The 18,309-nt window shown below is 60.3% G+C and overlaps 2 protein-coding genes across 5 annotated transcripts in view; one reads left to right on the forward strand and one right to left on the reverse strand.

The window, feature by feature from the left end:
* POLR2G (RNA polymerase II subunit G) overlaps positions 1-18,309 on the forward strand; it is a 197,474-nt gene that overhangs the window by 17,871 nt on the left and 161,294 nt on the right. The window lies entirely within an intron of this gene.
* GANAB (glucosidase II alpha subunit) lies at positions 398-17,284 on the reverse strand. 4 transcript variants are annotated; one of them, XM_032799136.2, is made up of 25 exons: positions 17,215-17,265; positions 14,983-15,084; positions 14,507-14,615; positions 13,125-13,252; positions 12,762-12,941; positions 12,110-12,175; positions 10,764-10,863; positions 10,378-10,471; positions 9,713-9,809; positions 9,339-9,519; positions 8,944-9,097; positions 8,342-8,577; positions 7,514-7,640; positions 7,297-7,376; positions 6,983-7,126; positions 5,556-5,652; positions 4,705-4,806; positions 4,131-4,374; positions 3,675-3,739; positions 3,486-3,562; positions 3,312-3,386; positions 2,988-3,101; positions 2,338-2,450; positions 1,940-2,040; positions 402-1,781 (listed from the first exon to the last, which is right to left on the reverse strand). In XM_032799136.2, exons 1-25 carry the CDS (start codon positions 17,226-17,228, stop codon positions 1,672-1,674), a joined length of 2,910 nt encoding a protein of 969 aa, XP_032655027.1. In that variant the 5' UTR covers positions 17,229-17,265; the 3' UTR covers positions 402-1,671. The 4 variants fall into 4 exon arrangements, with proteins under 4 accessions (XP_074917433.1, XP_032655027.1, XP_032655006.1 ...); XM_032799115.2 differs by lacking the exon at positions 17,215-17,265 and adding an exon at positions 15,612-15,634; XM_075061332.1 differs by lacking the exon at positions 12,110-12,175 and having other exon boundaries at positions 398-1,781; positions 17,215-17,284.

The following is an 18,309-nucleotide window of genomic DNA, read 5'->3' on the forward strand; positions in this document are numbered from 1 at the left end:
CCACTTCCGGCCCCTATTGGAGGGGCCTGGACTCCTGGGTTCTAAGTCCCGGCAAATCACCGGCCCCGCGTGCCTCTCCCCGAGTGGATCGGGCCCCACGCGGGAGGGGAATAGGCACCGCCCAGCCAGCGAGAATGGCCGGCGGCTCTGGCCTTTGCCAGCCCCGGAGCAGTGACAGAAGGGTCCTGACCTGCCAATCCCAGGGGTAGCCAGAGCCAGAATGATGGGAGGAGGGGGAGAGACAGGCACCACCTGGGGTGATAGGGGGAGGAAGGGTCCCTGACGCACTGGGGGGAGGGTGGGGGGTGGGCAGAGCCATCAGGCCCAGGGCTAACCAGTGTGGGGACAAGTGCAGTTCCTGAGCCAGCCCTACCCCCCAGCACAGAAGCCCAGAACATCACTTTTTTTTCTTTTTATTGTTCATCTTTTATCAAAACATGAAGTCGATGACACTTCGCCCCTGCAGGGCCAGGCCACCCATAGCTCTGTCTGTCCATCCATCTGGGGGGAGGAGGCAGTTTGGGAACAAAAATAGATGCCAGTGCCAGCTCTGCCCCTCCGTGTGAGGAACGCTACCCCACAGACACCTGGACAGCAGCAGGGCAGGGGTAGCAACCTTGCAAGAGCCGAGGGAGGGCGTAGAGACAAATACTCCCGCCGTTACCCGTCACTTCTGCTAGGAGAGCAGACAAGGCTGCCTTTAGGCCCAGTCCTAGCAGCTTGAGAGGCCAGAAGGTGTCAGTATGAGCCAACACGCAGCTAGTTCCCCCCATCCATCCATCCACCCACCCTCCCCCCTTGCCCACAGTCTGGATTCTGATCCCCCCCTCCCCATCTGCTCCCTCACCCCTATAAATACAAGCGACAGTGAGCTGCTGTCATCTATACCTGACACAGCAGAACCCTCCCCTTCCCAGCAGTGGGGGCAGTGCACCACCTGCACCCCCCCACCATGGGATGGGGACAAGGGCTGCAGGAAGGTGGGGGTGCCCTCCCCCACCAGCAGTGGGATACAGGGAGACTCCCTGCACCTGCACATTCCAAAATTTGCTTCTGGTCCAGCAGCATTGCTTGGGGGACAGGTTGAGTTAGATAAGGGACTACCCCTCCCATGCACAGAGGAAGGGCAGCCAGAAGTGTGTGTGAGAGGAGTAGTGAGGCCCTCTAGGGGAAGAAGGGGGGGTGTCAAAGGATCAGGCCAGCCAAAGTGTTTGGTCCCACAGTTGTGCCAGGGGCACCTAAATGTTTCTGGAGAACTGGGTGTCTGGGCAGCTGCTCCCATCCCCACCCCTCCTGGGCGGGGGCTCTGATCAGCAAGAGGTGTGGGATGGTAACACAGCAACCTGGCTCCCAGCCCAAGGATTTGGTCATTCACAACCAGGAGCAAATATTGCTGGCAATTAGTCTATGAAGCAGCTCAGAGAAAGATAAGGGTGGTAGGGGCTAGGCACTCCCACCTCCCTGCCACCCCTACATTGTGGAGGGCTTGGGGTGGGGGTGGTGTCAGAACACCCCATCTGCCCTTCACAGAGGAGACCAGCCCTGAGATACAGGGAGAGGGGTGGGGCACTGCTGGCTCAAGGCCCCATCCCTGCCTGTGAAGCCTGGGGGGAGGGTGGGGGAGCATCATTCTTCACTCCAAACCCCCGCCTCCACCCCCACCACACGGTATTATCGCAGGGAGATGCTCCAATCGGCTCCGATGTTGACGCCAGGTTTGCGGAGAGTCAAGACAGAGGTCTCTGGCTCATGCTGGAAATCCAGGCGCGTCTCGGCCATGCCTGCAGGAGGTGGGAGGGCGGCCATTAGAAAGGAGAGTTCCCTGGAGTACTCTCCCCAACCCCACAAGTTGGACCCAACCCCCACAGGACATTTACTGCCATCGCCCATGACTGGACCAGGAAGTCCAGAGGCCCCTTGGCCCTATGCCCCCACTCACCGGGCTGTCTGAGGAAGACAGCAGCTGGCTTCCCTGCTCCCAGGATCACCACCCGCTCAATCCAGGCTGGGCTCTCGAAGATGCCTTTGGAATCTGCCGATCTAGAAAAGGGGACAGAGCCTGAGGGTCAGAGGCTGCCAGATAAGGAGCAGAGCCAGGCTGTCCAGGGCAGGCAGCACTGCTAGGTCAGCACAGTATGTGCGGGGAAGGGAGGTTACCTGGCAGTTTGGGAGGAATTGTGGGCTGGTGCCATTTGAGAAGAGGGGTGTCAGCATTATGCTGGTACAGCATGGGTACCAGCATCAAGGTGGGACAGGGTGGGGCAGCAGCCCAGCGCTGGGGAGGGGTGGGGGGAAGACAGGCACAGTGCCAGTAACAAGCCAGCACCATGTGGGTACCTGGCTGTCAGAGTGTTGCTGGCAAAGCTGAAGTGGCGGTGCAGGTACTGGGCCTTGCTCTCGAAATTGTACGTGTGCCCATCATCAATGAAAAGCTCTCCTTCTGCTGTACCCTGTGTGGAGACAGAAGCTGGTAAATAGAATCATAGAATCATAGAATCAAAAGGTTGGAAGGGACCTCATGAGGTCATCTAGTCCAACCCCCTGCTAAAGGCAGGACCACTTTCCCTAAATAATCCCAGCCAGGGTGCGGTCTAGCCGGACCTTAAATAGCTCTAAAGATGGAGATTCTACCACCTCCCTAGGTAACCCATTCCAATACTTCACCACTCTCCTAGTCAGAAAGTTTTTTCTAATATCCAGCCTCGACTTCCGCAACTGCAACTTCAAACCATTGCTCCTTGTTCTGTCCTCCGTCACCACTGAGAACAGCCTAGCTCCCTCCTCCTTGGAGCACCCCTTCAAGTAGTTGAAGGTTGCTATCAAATCCCCCCTTAGTCTTCTCTTCTGCAGGCTAAATAAGCCTAGTTCCTTCAGTCTCTCTTCATAAGTCATGTGCTCTAGTCCTCTAATCATTTTTGTTGCCCTCCGCTGGACAACAGTGGCAGGGTTACTAGGAAACCTCCACCCTGGGGTCCTGCACCACTCACCTGGGGGCTGAGTGCCACGTAGAGTGTATAGGGGTCATGGTACATGCAGTCCGATGAGCGGCGTACCCGCTCCTTCCGTGGCACAATGCTCCCCCCCCGCTGGTACACAGGGATCTGCAGGGAGAGAAGTGGTCAGTAGCCCTAGCTAGAGCTGCCCCTCGGCTGGATTGAAGCCATGCCCCTGGGAGGGGAAAGGCCCCTGTCCCATTGCCCACACACAGAGCCAGCCAACCCCCCTATCCTGGAGCTGAATCAGAGCCAGAGCCCCCTAGAAGTGAAGGCCCCATGTCCCATTCCCAGGGAGGATGCCCCCCCATGACTCACACTGCTCAGGGTGACCGGCACATAGAGCGTCTGGGGGGCATGGTGCTTCTGGTGTGAATGGACATCATACCAAACCTGCCAAGAGAGGAGAAGTTACAGGGGATGCCAACAGCAAGTGCCCCATAGCCCTCAGCATCCCGCTGCCCTTCCACCACGAGCCACCTTCCTCCTCACCTGTCCTTTGCCAGGCAGGTAGACCTGCACACCGTGGGCTCCCTGTTCCGTCACTGGGTGGACCAGCAATGCATTACCTGAGGGGAGGACACAGCAAGGTCAGCAGCAGCTAGGACATGGGGGGAGGGGGAAAGGACAGGAGGGCAGCACCTACCCCCAGTCAGGGATCCCCATGGGCTGGGCACTCACCGATCAGGAACTGGTCATCAATGCTGAAGGTGGTGATGTCATCAGGATACTCCACCCAGAGCGGCCTGGAGCAGAGCAGGGCATGAGCAGGGGGACCAGACCCTGACGCCCATGAGCCCCCCAAGCTCCTGCACTGTTACGAGCAGTGCCCCTGCCCCGAGCCACCCCCATTACACAGCAACGCCTCCACCCAACTCCATCCCCAGCCATGCCCTCACCCCAAGAGGTCCCACACTGTCCCCAATGGTGCCTTCTCCAGTAGTGCCCTACCAAGAGCTCCCCAGCAGGGCCCCACCCACTCAGTCTCCAGCGGTGCTCCCACTCCAAGAGCTTCCCCCACTCCATCCCCAGCCATGCCCCTGACCCTAGAACCCCCCCAACTACCCAGCCCAAGAGGCCCCGCACTATCCAGTGATGCCTGTGCCTCAAGATCTCTATCCTCCAACCTCTGCTCACCTCATGACAGGCTGGCCAGAGCGGTAGCTGTGGTAGAAGGTCGTGTACCAGTAGGGCAGCAGGGCATAGCGCTGGCGGATGGCAGCACGGATCAGAGCCTTGTTCTCCTCCCCAAACAGCCAGGGCTCACGCCGCACAGTGTCCAGGTGGGCATGAGTTCGGTAGAAGGGCTGGTAGGCGCCAACCTGGTACCAGCGCACCAGCAGCTCTGCATCCGGGTTCTTGAAAAAGCCACCCACATCAGCTGCAGCAGGACAGACAGGGCCAAGTTGAGTGCCTGGTCTGGCCCCAGACCCCAATGTCCCCCACCAATCTTCCTCCTGCCCCCTAAGAGATGGGGCTGTGGAGAGAGAGCCCAGTTCTGACCCCAACACCCCCCTGCTCCGCCCCGCACCAGAGGTGAAAACCGGACCCTAAGCCCCTCAGGCCCCCAACCCACAGAGACAGTGCCAAGGTAGGAGTGACCAGTCTGACTCCCAACCGCCTCCCACCTCTGTCCTGCCAACCCCTAGCCCTCAGCCACAGCCAGGAAGGACAGCAACCAAGGCCAGTCCTGCCCCATGCACACACTCACCACCACAGAAGGAGATGCCCGTCAGGGCCAGGCTCAGGCACATGGGTATGGAGATCTTCATGTGGTCCCACTCGGCCGCATTGTCTCCCGTCCACACTGCGCCTGTGAGGTGGTGGGCACCAGAGAAAGGGGTAAGCACAGAACAGTCCCCTGTGCTCAAGGGGGTTACAAGACTCCCCTGACCCTGGGATGTGCACTCTGGTGCACCAAAAACACTCGTGCCAGGTCTTAAATGAAACCCAGGCTCAGACTGGTCATTGCTATTGGTGTGAAACGTATGGAGATACATGATGGGCAGTACTGGCCACGCCATCTGCCAGCCAGTACCCAGGCAGAGCTTCTCAACAGCTTTCCACCATACCAGGTATGCATTCACCTGGCTCTTGGGTGGCATGTAAATGGAGCATTGCAAACCAGCGCCGCAGAAGCCCCGATTGCATATGAAGTCAAGAGGAAGGAGGGATGTGAAATCAACAGGGCGGTGGCACACTGCCATGGGGCGACCCTGGGGACAGACAAGGAAATTTGGGGCGTAAAAGGTGGCAACCCCCCTCCTTTCTCCTGCACGTAGGAAGCAACTGGGCAGTGCAATCACATCCATGAAAATGAGCACAACCAGCCTCAGTTGAAAGGCTGCAAAGGATATTCAGGGTGAGCGAAAGGGCTTTCGCCAGATCAGCCTGTGACGTGTCTCGAGAAAGTGGGTGCTGCTTCTGGTTTGTGTGGGACCCCTACGTCCCCATTATCCTAGCTCACGATCTCAGTCCTGGGTCCCCTGAAAACCATCACAGCCTCTCCACTACCCGCCCCCACAAGGGCACTGGGGGGCAAAGCGCCCCCTACCCACTCACCGTAGCGCTGGGAGCCGGCAAAGAAGGCACGGCTCAGCACGAAGGGGCGCTCCAGGCCCCCCGAGCGCTGCTCCAGTCCCTGCGCTGTTGCCATTTGCTGCCAGAGGGAAAAGAGACTCTGTGAGGGTGACGGGCAGAGTCTGCCAACACCTTTCACCAACTGGGACCTCCCCCTCTTGAGGGAAACCCCAGCCCCCGGGAGCCTACCATGGGGTTACAATCCCCAATCCTAGGTGAGTGACACTCTTCTCACACTAGGAACCCCCTGTCATAAGCTTCTCCCCCAAATCTGGACCTTAGCGTCCAAAATCTGAGTGCTTAGCATGAACCTCCAAGCTTAATTACCAGCTTGGATCTTATCTTGCTGCCACCAGACAGGAATTGCAGCGCCTGCCTCGCCCTGGTCCCCCAAACTTTCCCTGGAGGGACCCCAAGACCCAGAAGCGCCGAGTCTTACCGGCAAGGGAAATACTCCACTTCCCTTCCCCCTCCCTCTCCCACCCAGACTTTCCTCTCTGGGCTAACCTGAGAGTTATTGATGCAACTTTCTTTACATCACAATACAAAGAGCATGTCTTCTCTATTCCACAAAGAGACAAACCCCAAATACAAGGAAACAGAAAATGATTCTCTCTCTCTTTCCCCCTCCCACCCAATTCCCTGGTGCTGCAGAGCTTATCCTCTGTAGATCTAACACAAAGAGAATTCCCTCCCTTGTTCCTTAGCCTACCCAGAGAGAAAAACTTAAAACAAGTCTTAAAAAGAAAACTTTATATAAAAAAAGAAAGAAAAAAGACATCAAAATTTCCCTGTATCAAGATGAGAATAATACAGGATCAATTGCTTAAAAGAAAAAAATGAATAAAGTCTGATTCAAAAAAGATATCCAATTTGAAACATTCCAGCAAGTTACACACATGTAAATACACCCAAAGCAACATAAAAGCCTGTACTGTTTTTCTACCTGTACTTACAATTTGGAAACAGAAGATTAGAGATAGAAAGAACCTTCCCATAGCTGAGAGACAGACAAAAGACCCAGACCCAAGACAAAGATGACCCACAAAATTCCCTCCCTTAAGCTTTTAAAAAAATCCAGTTTCCTGATTGGTCCTCTGGTCAGGTGTTTGGTTCTCTTTGTTAACCCTTTACAGGTAAAAGAAACATTAACCCTTAGCTATCTGTTTCTGACACCCCCCTTCATTGGGATCTCACCATGGGGGTGACTTTTCCATCCCCCTGAACCATGGGTCACCCCTCCCCCCACAAAGGTTTGCAGGCTCTTGAGCTCCCAACACTCCTGGTGCCTCCCCACACCATGTAGAAAGTTGTGCAGGTCGCAGCGTACCCCCCGGGTCTCTGTCCCCCTCACCACAAAAAAGGTTGTGCAGGTGGCAATGCCCCCCAAGTGCTCCCTGCCCCCTCACCACATAGAAGCCGTAGAGGTTGTGCAGGTCACGGTGCTCCCAGCCACCCTGGTGCAGGGCGTCTTTGTACATGGTCACCTCGGGGCCGTTGAACACAGATGGTTCATTCATGTCGTTCCAAATGTACAAGTTCTCCATGGAGCCCTGGGGGACAGGGGTGGGCAATGAGAGATAGGCAGCACCCCAGTCCTCCTGCCCCACCTGGGAAAAGCTGCTGAGTCAAGGGACAGTCCAATGCTGGACCCCCAACCTGAGTGTGGAGACAGCTCACTCCATGGCTCCACTCCCTACCCATGGTTCTACTTTCACCCTACCTCGTACTGGTCATAAGAGAACATGCTGGCCCACCAGGCACGCATCTCAGGGTTGGTGAAGTCGGGGTAGCCAGACGAGCCTGCGGGAGGGTGGGGGGAGAAAATGGGAGCATTAGTGACACCGTAGGGGCTCCACGCCCAGCACTCTGCCAGGCACCCCCCCCCGGCCAGCCCCACCCCCACCCTGTCCCCCATCCCAACTGCGTCCCCAGCTCACCTGGCCAGCACCAGCCTTCATAGTCGCTGCCGTCTTTGGTCTTGACATAGAAGCCACGGGAGCGGATCTCATTGTGGACCCGGTACCCGCTGTCCACCTTGATGTGCGGGTCCACAATGGACACCATCTGGGGGGAGGGGCAAGAGACTTGAACCGGGCACCCCCACAGTCGGAGGGGGATCAGGCGGGGCAGGGCATTCCTTGCCATTCAGGCTGGGCTCATGGCCATGTACCCTGCAGGGATCTCACATAGGACCTCCTGCTGGCAGCCACCCCAGTGGCACGAGGTGGTGGGGACATCTTCCCTTCCATCTCTTGGCCCAGGATGCTGCAGGGCTGGAGGAACCGACTGAGGTCGCCAGGTGGGCACTGGTGGGGTCAGGGAGGGGGGCGTTAGTGGGTAGGCGCCAGAGAAGTTGGGTCAGGGGTGCGCGCCTTGCTGAGTGGGCACCAGAGAAGTTGGGTTGGGGGAGCGCGTTGGTGGGCAGGCGCCAGAGAAGTCGGGTTGGGGAGGGTGGCACTGGTGAGTAGGCGCCAGCAGGGTAGGGTCAGGGGGATGTTGGTGGGTGAGTGCCGGAGCAGTTGGGTCGGGGTGGTGGGGTGGGGGCATTGGTGGGCAGGCGCCGGCAGAGTAGGGTCAGGGGGACGTGGTGGGCAGGTGCCGGAGAAGTTGGGAGGGGGGTGGGAGGCACTGGTGGGAGAGAAGTTGGGTTGGGTCAGGGGGTGTGCGTTGGGGAGCAGGCGCCGGAGAAGTCAGGTGTGTGTGGGGGGAATCAGTGGGTGGGTGCCAGAGAAGTCAGGTCAGGGGGGCACCGGTGGGGTTCTCACTTTGCGTCTCTTTGCAGCCAGGCGCCCCAGCATGTTGCGGGGCTGGGGGAACTTGTTGGGGTCCCAGGTGAAGTAGCGCTTGCCGTCGGCGTGCTCAATATCCAGCCAGATGACATCGCAGGGGATGTCGTGTGTGTCGAAGCCGTCGTCCACAGCAGCCACATCCTCCTCGTCGTTGTAGTTCCAGCGGCTCTGGTGATAGGCCACGGCAAAGAGTGGGGGCAGGGCCTGTGTGCCTGGGGGAAATAGGAACCAATACATGGGGCGCCCCAGCCACCCCATGGAGCCACCTTTCCCTTGCACCCATGTGCAGCAACCCGGCAGCCTGGCCTGACGCAGCCCCTGGACCTGTAAACTCATTCCCACTTCTCTGTACCCATCAGGGCTGCGTAAACTCTCCCCTCCTCCTGTACCCGTCAGGGCCTTGTACCCCCGCCCACTGATCTGTCCCTACCAGGGCCTTGTATCCCCCTCCCCCACCACCCATACCTGTCAGGGCTGGTAACCCTTCCCCCACCCAGGCCTCCCACCAGGGACACGTACCCCTGCCCCCTGGCCTGTACCCACCAGGGCCTTGTATCCCCCTCCCCCACCACCCGTACCCGTCAGGGCTGTGTACTGCCTGAAGACATCGGTGGGTGCAGGCCCCAGCAGCAGAAAGACATCGATGATGCCGCTCTCCGACATCCAGCGCACGTCAGTCTGGGGGGTCTCGCCGCCCCCCTGCATGTAATCCAGCATCTTCCCAAACAGTGTCTGTAGAGGGAGCCATCAGCAATGGAGGAGAGGGATGTACCTGTTCCCCCACTGTCTCCCTCCAACCCCTCCACTCAGAGCCAGCCCCCATCCCCACACAGTACCCAACAGGAGCCAGCTTCCTTCCCCCTGCTTGGAACTACCCCCCCATAGAGCTGACACACCCCACACACATTATCCCCCCAGGAGACGATTTCTGAACCCCGCCCTGCCAGCCCAGCAGGAGTCCGTGCCCCCATACCTTGCCAGCTGTGTTGGAGCTGATGTCGACCCAGGTCTCAGCGGCATTGAGCCAGAAGATGCCCAGGGTGCGCTGGGTGTTGTGGGCCAGCAGGAGCGGCACGGAGCCGTATAGTGCCATGGGGTTGTACAGCTCATATTGGAATACATCCAGGTTGTAGAGGCGGTATGGGTCACCCCCCCTGCAGGGACACGTCAGGTCACTGCCCTGCCCTGCGCTTCCCATCCCCAACCCTAAGAGGAGCAGCACCCCGTCCCCTAACAGTCCCTCAGCCTCCCCTCCCCCTAGTCCCAACAGGAGGAGCACTCCTGCATCACCCATGGGCCCAGACAGGCACAGAACCCCCCCGCAGCGCCAGTGGGCCCCCTCCTCACTCAGTGGTGCGCAGGCGCAGGTTGTCAGCGTGCTCCGGGATCCCATAGACATGCTCAAAGCCAGGCAGCGAGAAATCCAGCCCCACCGAGGTCGGCCCTGGAATGAGGGGGTCGTGATAACGCTGCAGCTCTCGTTACCCAGGACCTGAGGGTCCTGGGCAGCACGGCACCGCCAGGCTCTGCCCAGAAAGGGGCCTCCTTGCCCCAGCAGCGTGCCCCCATGCTGGCTGTGCAGGCTGGGGCCCAGGGTCACTCCCACTGCCAGCGCCCCCTAGAGCCTTTTGCTGTGGTGGCAAGGTAGGCAGGGGCACTGGTCTCCTCCAAAGAATGGGCCTGCCTAGCCCAGTAACCCCCGGCTCTGGGTCAGAGCAATGGGACCACCTAGCTCAGTAAACCCTCCTGACCCTCCCCGACTCCAGATCAGAGCAATGGGCCTGTTTAGCCCAGTAACCCCGTGCTGACTCCAGATCAGAGCAATGGGCCAACTTAGCCCAGTAACCCCCCGCCCTCCGACTCCAGAACAGAGCAATGGGCCCGCCTAGCCCAGTAACACCCTCTGACTCCAGAACAGAGCAATGGGCCCGCCTAGCCCAGTATCTCCCCCACTCCAGATCAGAGCAATGGGCCCGCCTAGCCCCACATGGTAGGGTCAGGATGGCTCTCACCATTGGGCTTGCTGTCTGTGTGGGTCTTGAATGTCTCTTCCCAGGAACCCAGTTCCTCTTCAGCCCGGTCCGGCCCATCTGACACCTCCTCTGACTGAGAGGGATGGAAGTTAGACAGGGGAGCTGCAGGGATGAGTATGGGTGCCCCCAAACTCCCAGTCACACCCACAGGGCACCCTTCTGGGGAAGCAGGACAGCCTCCAGATGCACAAGGCACAGTAGTCAAGACCTCTACATGCCTTTGCACCCAGTTACTGCTCAGCTACCCTCTTCCCACAGAGGCTCTACCCGTGCCACCATATAAGTCCTCCCCACCACTGCCCTCTGAGTCTCTGCACAGGGCCCCCACCCCCTGCTCCACATGAGTCCCCTTCTCTCTCACACACCTTTGTGCTCTTCTCACTGGACTCCTGCTCCCCAGGCGCAGCTGGCTCGGTCTCCTCCCCAGCTGCCCCGCCCTCCGGGGCTGACTCTTTTGGCTCCTCCCTGAAAGAGGCAGAGGGAAGAAAAGCTGGCTCAGCACCTGCCCCGGGCACCACCAAGGCACAGCAGCGCCAGGGATGACGCCCCAAACTGGGCACAGCAGCATCTTCATGGCAGGCAGGCACCGTTAGTCTCTAGAAGCAGGAATCACTCATACACAGGCTGGTACCAGGTTAGCGGGGATGGCAGGGAAGGGGGACAGCCCAGCCCAGATGTACCCAAACTCTGCAGGGAGCCCCCCAACCTGACTCTTTGCCTCTGGGCAGAGCCTTCCTCCTATGCCAGGGAGGGTGCTGCCCCCACCCCTGATGCTCCACAGTCCAGGGGGCTGGGTCCCCCATGCTAACACACTAGGAAGCAGGTCTCATCACCCAAACGGAGAGCAAGCATCCCAGCCACCGGGGTCCTATGGAGCTATATGCTGGGGCGGCTACAGAGAGAGAGAGGGGTGGAGACTGGTGTAAAGGGGGTTCAGAGAGTCTCAGATTGGGGCTACAATACCACTGTGAGGGAGGGGACAGTGCCAGGTGTCTCCCAGCCCCAGGGCAACCCCTTCCCTGATAGCGTTCATTGGAAGATTGGATTCAGTCTGAGGGGGGCAGGGCTGGGCTCACCTGTCCCTGCAACCACTCTTCCACCCCTGGATAAAGCCACTCCCCCTGCATGGCCTCTGGGGCAGGGCACAGCCCCTCTCCCCACCTGATCCCCATTCCTTCCTTTCCCAGGAGACACAGCCCCTTCCTGGCCCACCTCCCTGCGCTGCCTGGCCCCCAGGGGGACAAAGCCCCTCCCCAACCTGCCCCCCTGGGAGGAAACAATCCACAAACAAATTCTACCTGTCCAAGTCCACAGAGCCCCCATGTCACCCTCCCCTAGCTCCTGCAGGTAGCTGCCCAGGCAGGCCCCAGCCCTGAGCAACTAGGGGCTCCCATGCACCTGCCGGCTCCCTCCCTGCGTGTATCTTGTCTGCCTGGCATAGCCTGCCACTGGGGCAGGGATTAAGTCACTGAGGGTCTGGGGAGTGCTCGGAGGGAGCAAACCCCCCGCCCCCAAGGCAATGAGGCAGGGGGTGAACACCATCCCCCTGGGACTAGAGGAGGGGGAAGGATCAGCCCCAGGGCTCCCCACATCTGGACATGGGGGGAGAAGGAAGGGATTGGCCCCAGGGCTCCCCAGCTGTAGTACTACAGCCCCCGGCTACGCGCGGGTTGGGGGGGGTCACAGACAGTAGCAGAAGCTGTGGATTTACCTATAGAAAAGGCTCTTGATCTTATCCCACAAGCTACCGACCGAGCTACTAACTTTATCCGAGAAACTGGGGCCAGGGGAGGCACAACCAACAAAACAGAAACAGCGAGAGTCAGTGCATGGAATTGCAGACCCAGAGATCCCCGCCCCCCTTCACCTGCCCCTCACCAGGCCCTGCACCCCCAGGAGCACAATAGATGCAGCAGGGACTGCTCCCCCTCCCAGCTGTGCTTCCTAACAGAGTCACAGCAAGGGGCCAGCCCCCAGCTCCTGCCCCGTCCAGCCCCCCAGCAACCAGCCCTAGGAAACAGCCCCCAACCATGGTCTCCAGAGAGAAGAAATCGAGGGGTTTGGGCTGTTCACCAACAGCTTGAACATGGACTCTGCCTCACTACAGCGCCCCCCCGCTGGGAGAGGCCAGGGCTGGAGTAGCTGGGAGCTCTCCCTGAAGCCAGCTCTTCCCCAGCCCCCTACACGGCCCCTGCCAGGAGAGGCTTGGACTGAGCACACTAAGCTGAACGGAAGCTGGTCACCCCTCAGGGATCAGAGCCCTGCTGGCTCTCAGGGACACAACCCCACCTGCAGGGACGGACTCATAGCTGCCAGGGCTACAGGCTGGACAGGCCCAGAGCTCCCCTTCCCCTGGTACTCACGAGTCCTTCCGGTGCCGCAGGTGCTCGAAGTGCAGCAGCCCGCGGGGGTTGACGCTCAGCACCAGCTCCCGTCCCTGCAGCAGGTCCATGCGGAACGGCTTCCCTGTCAGGATCAGCTTGTGTCCAGAGTCGCCCAGCGAGAGCTCCACACTGTTCTCATCCCGGCCCGTCACCGTCAGCCTGGGGGGCAGCAGAGAGGGGATGGAGGGCAGAGATATGGATGGGGGACCCCCTGCCCATCCCCCCTCACCTGCTTACCCAGGGAGCAAAGCTGGAAGAACAGGCCCAAGGGTCCCCCGCTGTTAGCCCCACAACTCCCCCAAGCACAGCAAAGGGGGTCCCCCTCCCTGCAAGACCTCTTACCAGGTGGTGGGCGGGTTGCGCACCAGCACATCGGGCACCTCGTAGCGTGGGTGCAACGGGCTCAGCTCATTGATCTTGATGCGTGTCATGTTCCCCTGCAGCCCGTACAGCTCCAGCAGGAGTGGGACCTGGCGAGAATCAGTGTCAGCCTCACACCAGTCCCAAAGCCTCCCCTCCTGCAGGGGACATGCCAGTCTCCCTGGCCAGAGGGAACCCTGGGAATCGCTTTGAAGAGCTGGGGAGCCATGCATCACCCTGCTGTGCAGAGGGGGGAGGGGCGCTGTTGGAAACAGAACCAGGTGTCCTGGCTCCCAGCCCTCCTGCCCCAACCCACTGGCTCCCACTCCCCTCCAGCACTGGGAATAGAACCCAGGAGTCCTAATTCTCAGTCCCCTTGCCTCATTAGGCTCCACTTCTCCCCCAGAACTGGAGACAGAACCCAGGAGCAGTAGTTAGTCCTAAATCTGAAGGTGCTCTAATGCCAATAAAATACTGATTTTCTTACACAAGAATTATTAAATGAATTCACATTTTAGTTGTATTCTGAACGCCTAGTGTGTGATCCATGGCCAAACCAGGCCTGGCTGAGGACTGGCAGGTTATCCGAAGGGACGTGTCCAGATTAAAAACAACATACCGAGACACACACACACATTTGGGGGGGGGCGGGGTGCCAAACCCGTGCAGATCGGAGGGAACTGAATCGAGGGACATACGGGGGACTCCAGAGAGGTCTGGCTGCATGTCCTGGCTGCTCTAGGGTTACCCTGCTTGAGTCCTTTCCAACAAGGTTCCTGCCAACCTCTCCACCACAGCTCATACGGCCACGCCAGTCCCTGCTCAGTAAGCAGCCGTGGCCTTTGCAGCCTTTAGTCTCCAGCCCTAATGCCATCCCCCCAGGACTCACCCACATTGCATCCTGCTCACTCCAGGGCACACAGACCCCCCTACCCACACCCTGGCCCCAGAGCTGAGCTGCCCAGATGCAGTGGCTCACATGACCTGGCCAGAGAAGGAGCTGTCGAGCCCCTGCCCTGGAGGGTGAGGGTCACGTACCTCTGCTGGCTGCACTAGATGCTGCCACTCACTTTGGTGCTTTGCAAAGTCCAGCAGGACCACACCCGCAACATGCTGCTCATCGTGAGCGTGTCCCCCAGCAGCATGGAGGCTCAAGGACCAGGCCCCCTTTCGGCTCGACTACAATATTGCTACTGCTGCTGAACAATATCAGAACAGCTTCCAGTGCAATGCCACCACTGCCAAGAAATCCTGATTCCCACCCAGCCTCTGCTCTCATCGCACCCAGGACCCGCATCTCAGGGCTGGGCCCTACCTTAGTCACAGGCCTCTCAAGCCCCTACCCCGATCTGGGCCCCCCTCACCTTGTTCACTTCGTTGACAAGCTGCAGTTTCATGGAGTCCTGGCTGAGCTGGAGAGACTCCAGCAGTGCCCTGTAAGGGGAGCTCCCGGGCTTCACGCTCCTCTGGCGCCTGGAGACAGGGGGAGGGTTAGAGCAGCCAGCACCAGGTGCAGCCTCCAGGGGACACGCTCAGCCTGGTTCCCTGCTCTCCAGATCCCAACAGCAGCGCAGCTTGTTTGTATCTCTGCTCCCTCCCCTGGGGAGAGCTGGGGCGGGGGGGGGGAGGGAGGGAGAATCCAGGCTGGGAGCTACACAACAGCCCACCCCCCCATGGAAACCAGCTGCCAGTGCAAAGGGGAGTGGCTAGAGAGAGCAGCAGCTCCTAGTCCCACCTGAGGGCCATGATCCTCCCAGCCCGTCCCCTCCACTCCAGCTACCTTGTCCTCCCTGTTCCCCCTTTGCTTTGTTCAGCCCCATGCCCCTGCCCTGCTACTCACTTGCAGAAGGAGCTTTGCTCACATGTCTTGAAGTTGCTCCTATCCACAGCAAAGGCAGCAGCAAGGCAAAGGGCCATCCAGACGAGAGCTGCCATCCCCAGCCTGGAAGAGAGCCGGGGTCAGGAGGCGAGCTCTGGGGAATGCCCAGCCCAGCCCAGCCCATGGGTTTCCCAGAGGGGGCAGCACTGGTTTCAGGGTACGCAGCACCTGCCCTGAGTCAGGGACAGCATTGGCCCCTTGCTAGGGTTAATGCCAGTGTGTGTGTGTGGAGGGAGATGGGACTTGGGGGGAATTAATGCATCTGCATCAGAGTTAACCCCAGTGCCAGGAGAGGAGAGACAGCACTGCCCCCGCCTACATGGGCAACATGGGTCTCAGGGGGCAGTTCAGCACAGGTCTTGCCCTAGGAGCACCCACCTCCGGCACTTGGTACTCAGGACAGGGCAAATATAGCTGGCACACCCCCTCATCCTGACACTCTTGGGAGAAGCCCATTTCCCTCCTTCCTAGGGCAGAAGCCCCAGGTGAGCCAGACGAGCCATGGGACTCATTAAAGGACCTGCTATTGGCTCCCTCTGCCCCATGGGTCCCTCTGCCATGCAGGCAAGGGGCACTGGGAGAGGTTCTACCTGGCAGTCACCCTCGCAGGGGCAGCTCCTGATGCAGCAGGGAGAGGAGGCGAAGGACAGGGTCCCTTCACGCTGGTATGGAGCAAAGAGCAGCTTCCTGCAGGAAGCGCTTGCAACACAGGCCGCAGGGCCATGCAGCACCATGTGAACGGGGCTTGCTACCCGGTGCCAGCCACCCTGTTAGAGCATGAACTCTTCCTCCCTGCACCATGGCAAATCCCAGCACTGGCCAGGCTAGGCTCAGCCTCTGCCACTAGCACCTGGGTTTCACAGCACTGTGGGTCTGGACTAAAGGGCCCCAGCAGAACTGTGCATGGGGAGCCCAGTGCTGGGACAGCAGGGGCTGCAGGACAGTACTGAGAGGCACTGGCATAGATAGGGATCAGGGAAGGGCTCTGGTCACATGAGCCTACCCGTTCCTTCCTGCCTAGCCCCACTACACCCCTGGAGCCCTAATATCGAGCTCCCTGCCACCACGGCTAATGCATCGCATTATCCTGGGGAGGGGGACAATGCCCCCAGACCTCCACTCCCAGGGTTGCTCCCCCGACAGTCCCTCCCTGCCAGAGCTGGCCCCTAGCATCTGCTGGGACAAGGGATTTTAGAGCAGCTGTGGGTGCAAAAGGCAGAATTGGCTCGGGGGGCGACGGGGATTTTCAGGAGCTTGAAAGCCCTCACCCCCCCAGGAGACAAGGGAGCAGAAGGTAGCGGACAGCCCCAGGGCACTGCCAGCCCAGGCTCTGAACCAGCTGCCCTGGGTGCAGTTAGCAGGTTCTGGCTGGACCCCAGTGGATGGACCAGAGCTGGTGTCTAGGGGCAGCCTGAACTTTGGTTGGGGGTACTAGTATTGGGAGGGACCTGGGAGCTGGTATTAAAAGGGGGTCAGGGCAGGCGAGCCAGGGCCAATGGAGGGTGTTTGGTGGGAAGGGGGAAGAGATAATATCTGAGGGAGCGTTTCTGGGGGCTGAGCACAGAGCACTGGGCATGTGTGGGAAGGGGCTGGTATTTGGGTTTGGGGGTCTCTGGGGGTAGCCAAGTAGAGGGTAGTTGGGCGGGAGGGGGGCCGCTCTGGGACAGGAACAGAGAGAAGGCTGCTTGGGGAGGGGCTGGTATTGGGGGGCTCTAGGGTGGGGACGGAACAGAGGGCGCTGGGGCAGAGGCTGGTATCTGGTGGGGGGGCCAGGGATGGGGGAGGGGCTGATATTGGGGGGCTCTAGGGTGGGGACGGAACAGAGGGCGCTGGGGCAGAGGCTGGTATGTGGGGGGCGGGGCCGGGGTTGGGGGAGGGGCTGGTATTGGGGGGCTCTAGGGTGGGGACGGAACAGAGGGCGCTGGGGCAGAGGCTGGTATCTGGCGGGGGGCCCTGGGCCGGGGATGGGGGAGGGGCTGGTATTGGGGGGCTCTAGGCTGGGGACGGAACACAGGGCGCTGGGGCAGAGGCTGGTATCTGGCGGGGGGCCCTGGGCCAGGCGGAGGATGGGGGAGGGGCTGGTCTCGGGGGGTCCCAGGGCAAGACTCGATTGCGATCCGGGGCCCTAGCGGGGGCGGGTTCCTGCCCCGGGGGGTTCTGGGTACCGGTTCCCCCGCCAGCCCCCACGCTCACCTCTCCGACGCCATCTTGGATCGAGCCTGACCCCGCACACCGCCCCCGCCAGCACGGCTCGGTTCCCCATTGGGCCGGCGCGGCCTGAGCCCCTCCCCCGCCCCCCAGCTCGCCCGCCCGCCTCGTTGCTGAATTATTCGGAGAGGCCCCGCCCCGGCTATGAATATTAATGAGTGCCAGCCCGGCCGCTCGTGCCCCGTTCTGTGCCCGGAAGTCCCGGCGCTACGGCCGGATGCTCCGCGCCCCAGGCCAAGGTGACGCTCCGCGGCTGCTGCCCACGCCCGGGGGAGCCTGGCCCTGCTCCTGCTCCGTCCTGCCTGAGCGCTGGGGGCCGCGCAGCCCCGGCCCACGCTCCCGAGCTCCGGCAGCGCTTGGCGCTGACGCTCCCGCAGGGTCACCCTCATGCAGCCAGAGCCTCCAGCCCCAGCAATGGTGAGGGGCTCGAACAGGCCCCTGGGGCAGAAGTTACAGCTTCCCCGTGACTAGGGGGACCAGACAGCAAGTGTGAAAAATCGGGACAGGGGTGGGGTTTAACAGGAGCCTATATAAGAAAAAGACCCAAAAATCGGGACTGTCCCTATAAAATCGGGGCATCTGGTCATCCAAGCCATGACCCAGACACACACAGGCTCAGCTCAGAGGGAGGAAACAGATGTGGCTCAGTCGTAGCGGGAGGAGGGGGCTTCTGGTGCCATACACACACAGTCCCCCATGTACCTTGTCACATGCCTACCCCCCCCCCCCCCCCCACGATCACAAAGCCAGTGTGAACCAGAGCTGGGAGTAGAACCCAGGCATCCTGCCCCCCACCCCATCACATTTGCTCAGGGGTGGCTCCAGACCCCAGCATGCCAAGCACATGCTTGGGGCGGCGTGCCTGCGGAGGGTCCACTGGTCCTGCGGCTCCACTGAAGCCGTGGAACCAGCGGACCCTCCGCGGGCACATCTGTGGGAGGTCCACCAGAGCTGCGGGACCGGCAAGCAGCAGAGCACCCCCTGTGGCATGACACCATGCTTGGGGTGGCGAAATGTCTAGAGCCGCCCCTGCATCTGCTGGCAACACATCCAGTCACAACCCCAACCCACTCACACCCA

The sequence above is a fragment of the Chelonoidis abingdonii genome, unplaced genomic scaffold, assembly GCF_003597395.2.
Source record: "Chelonoidis abingdonii isolate Lonesome George unplaced genomic scaffold, CheloAbing_2.0 scaffold0008, whole genome shotgun sequence".
In the NCBI taxonomy this organism is placed as follows: domain Eukaryota; kingdom Metazoa; phylum Chordata; order Testudines; family Testudinidae; genus Chelonoidis; species Chelonoidis abingdonii.

Coding starts and splice junctions, on each gene's coding strand:
- GANAB (XM_032799136.2), bottom strand. Junction 7,377..7,513: donor TGAAGGCTGGTGCTGGCCAG/GTGAGCTGGGGA, acceptor ACCCTCCCGCAG/GCTCGTCTGGCTACCCCGAC. Junction 7,127..7,296: donor TCTCTTATGACCAGTACGAG/GTAGGGTGAAAG, acceptor CCTGTCCCCCAG/GGCTCCATGGAGAACTTGTA.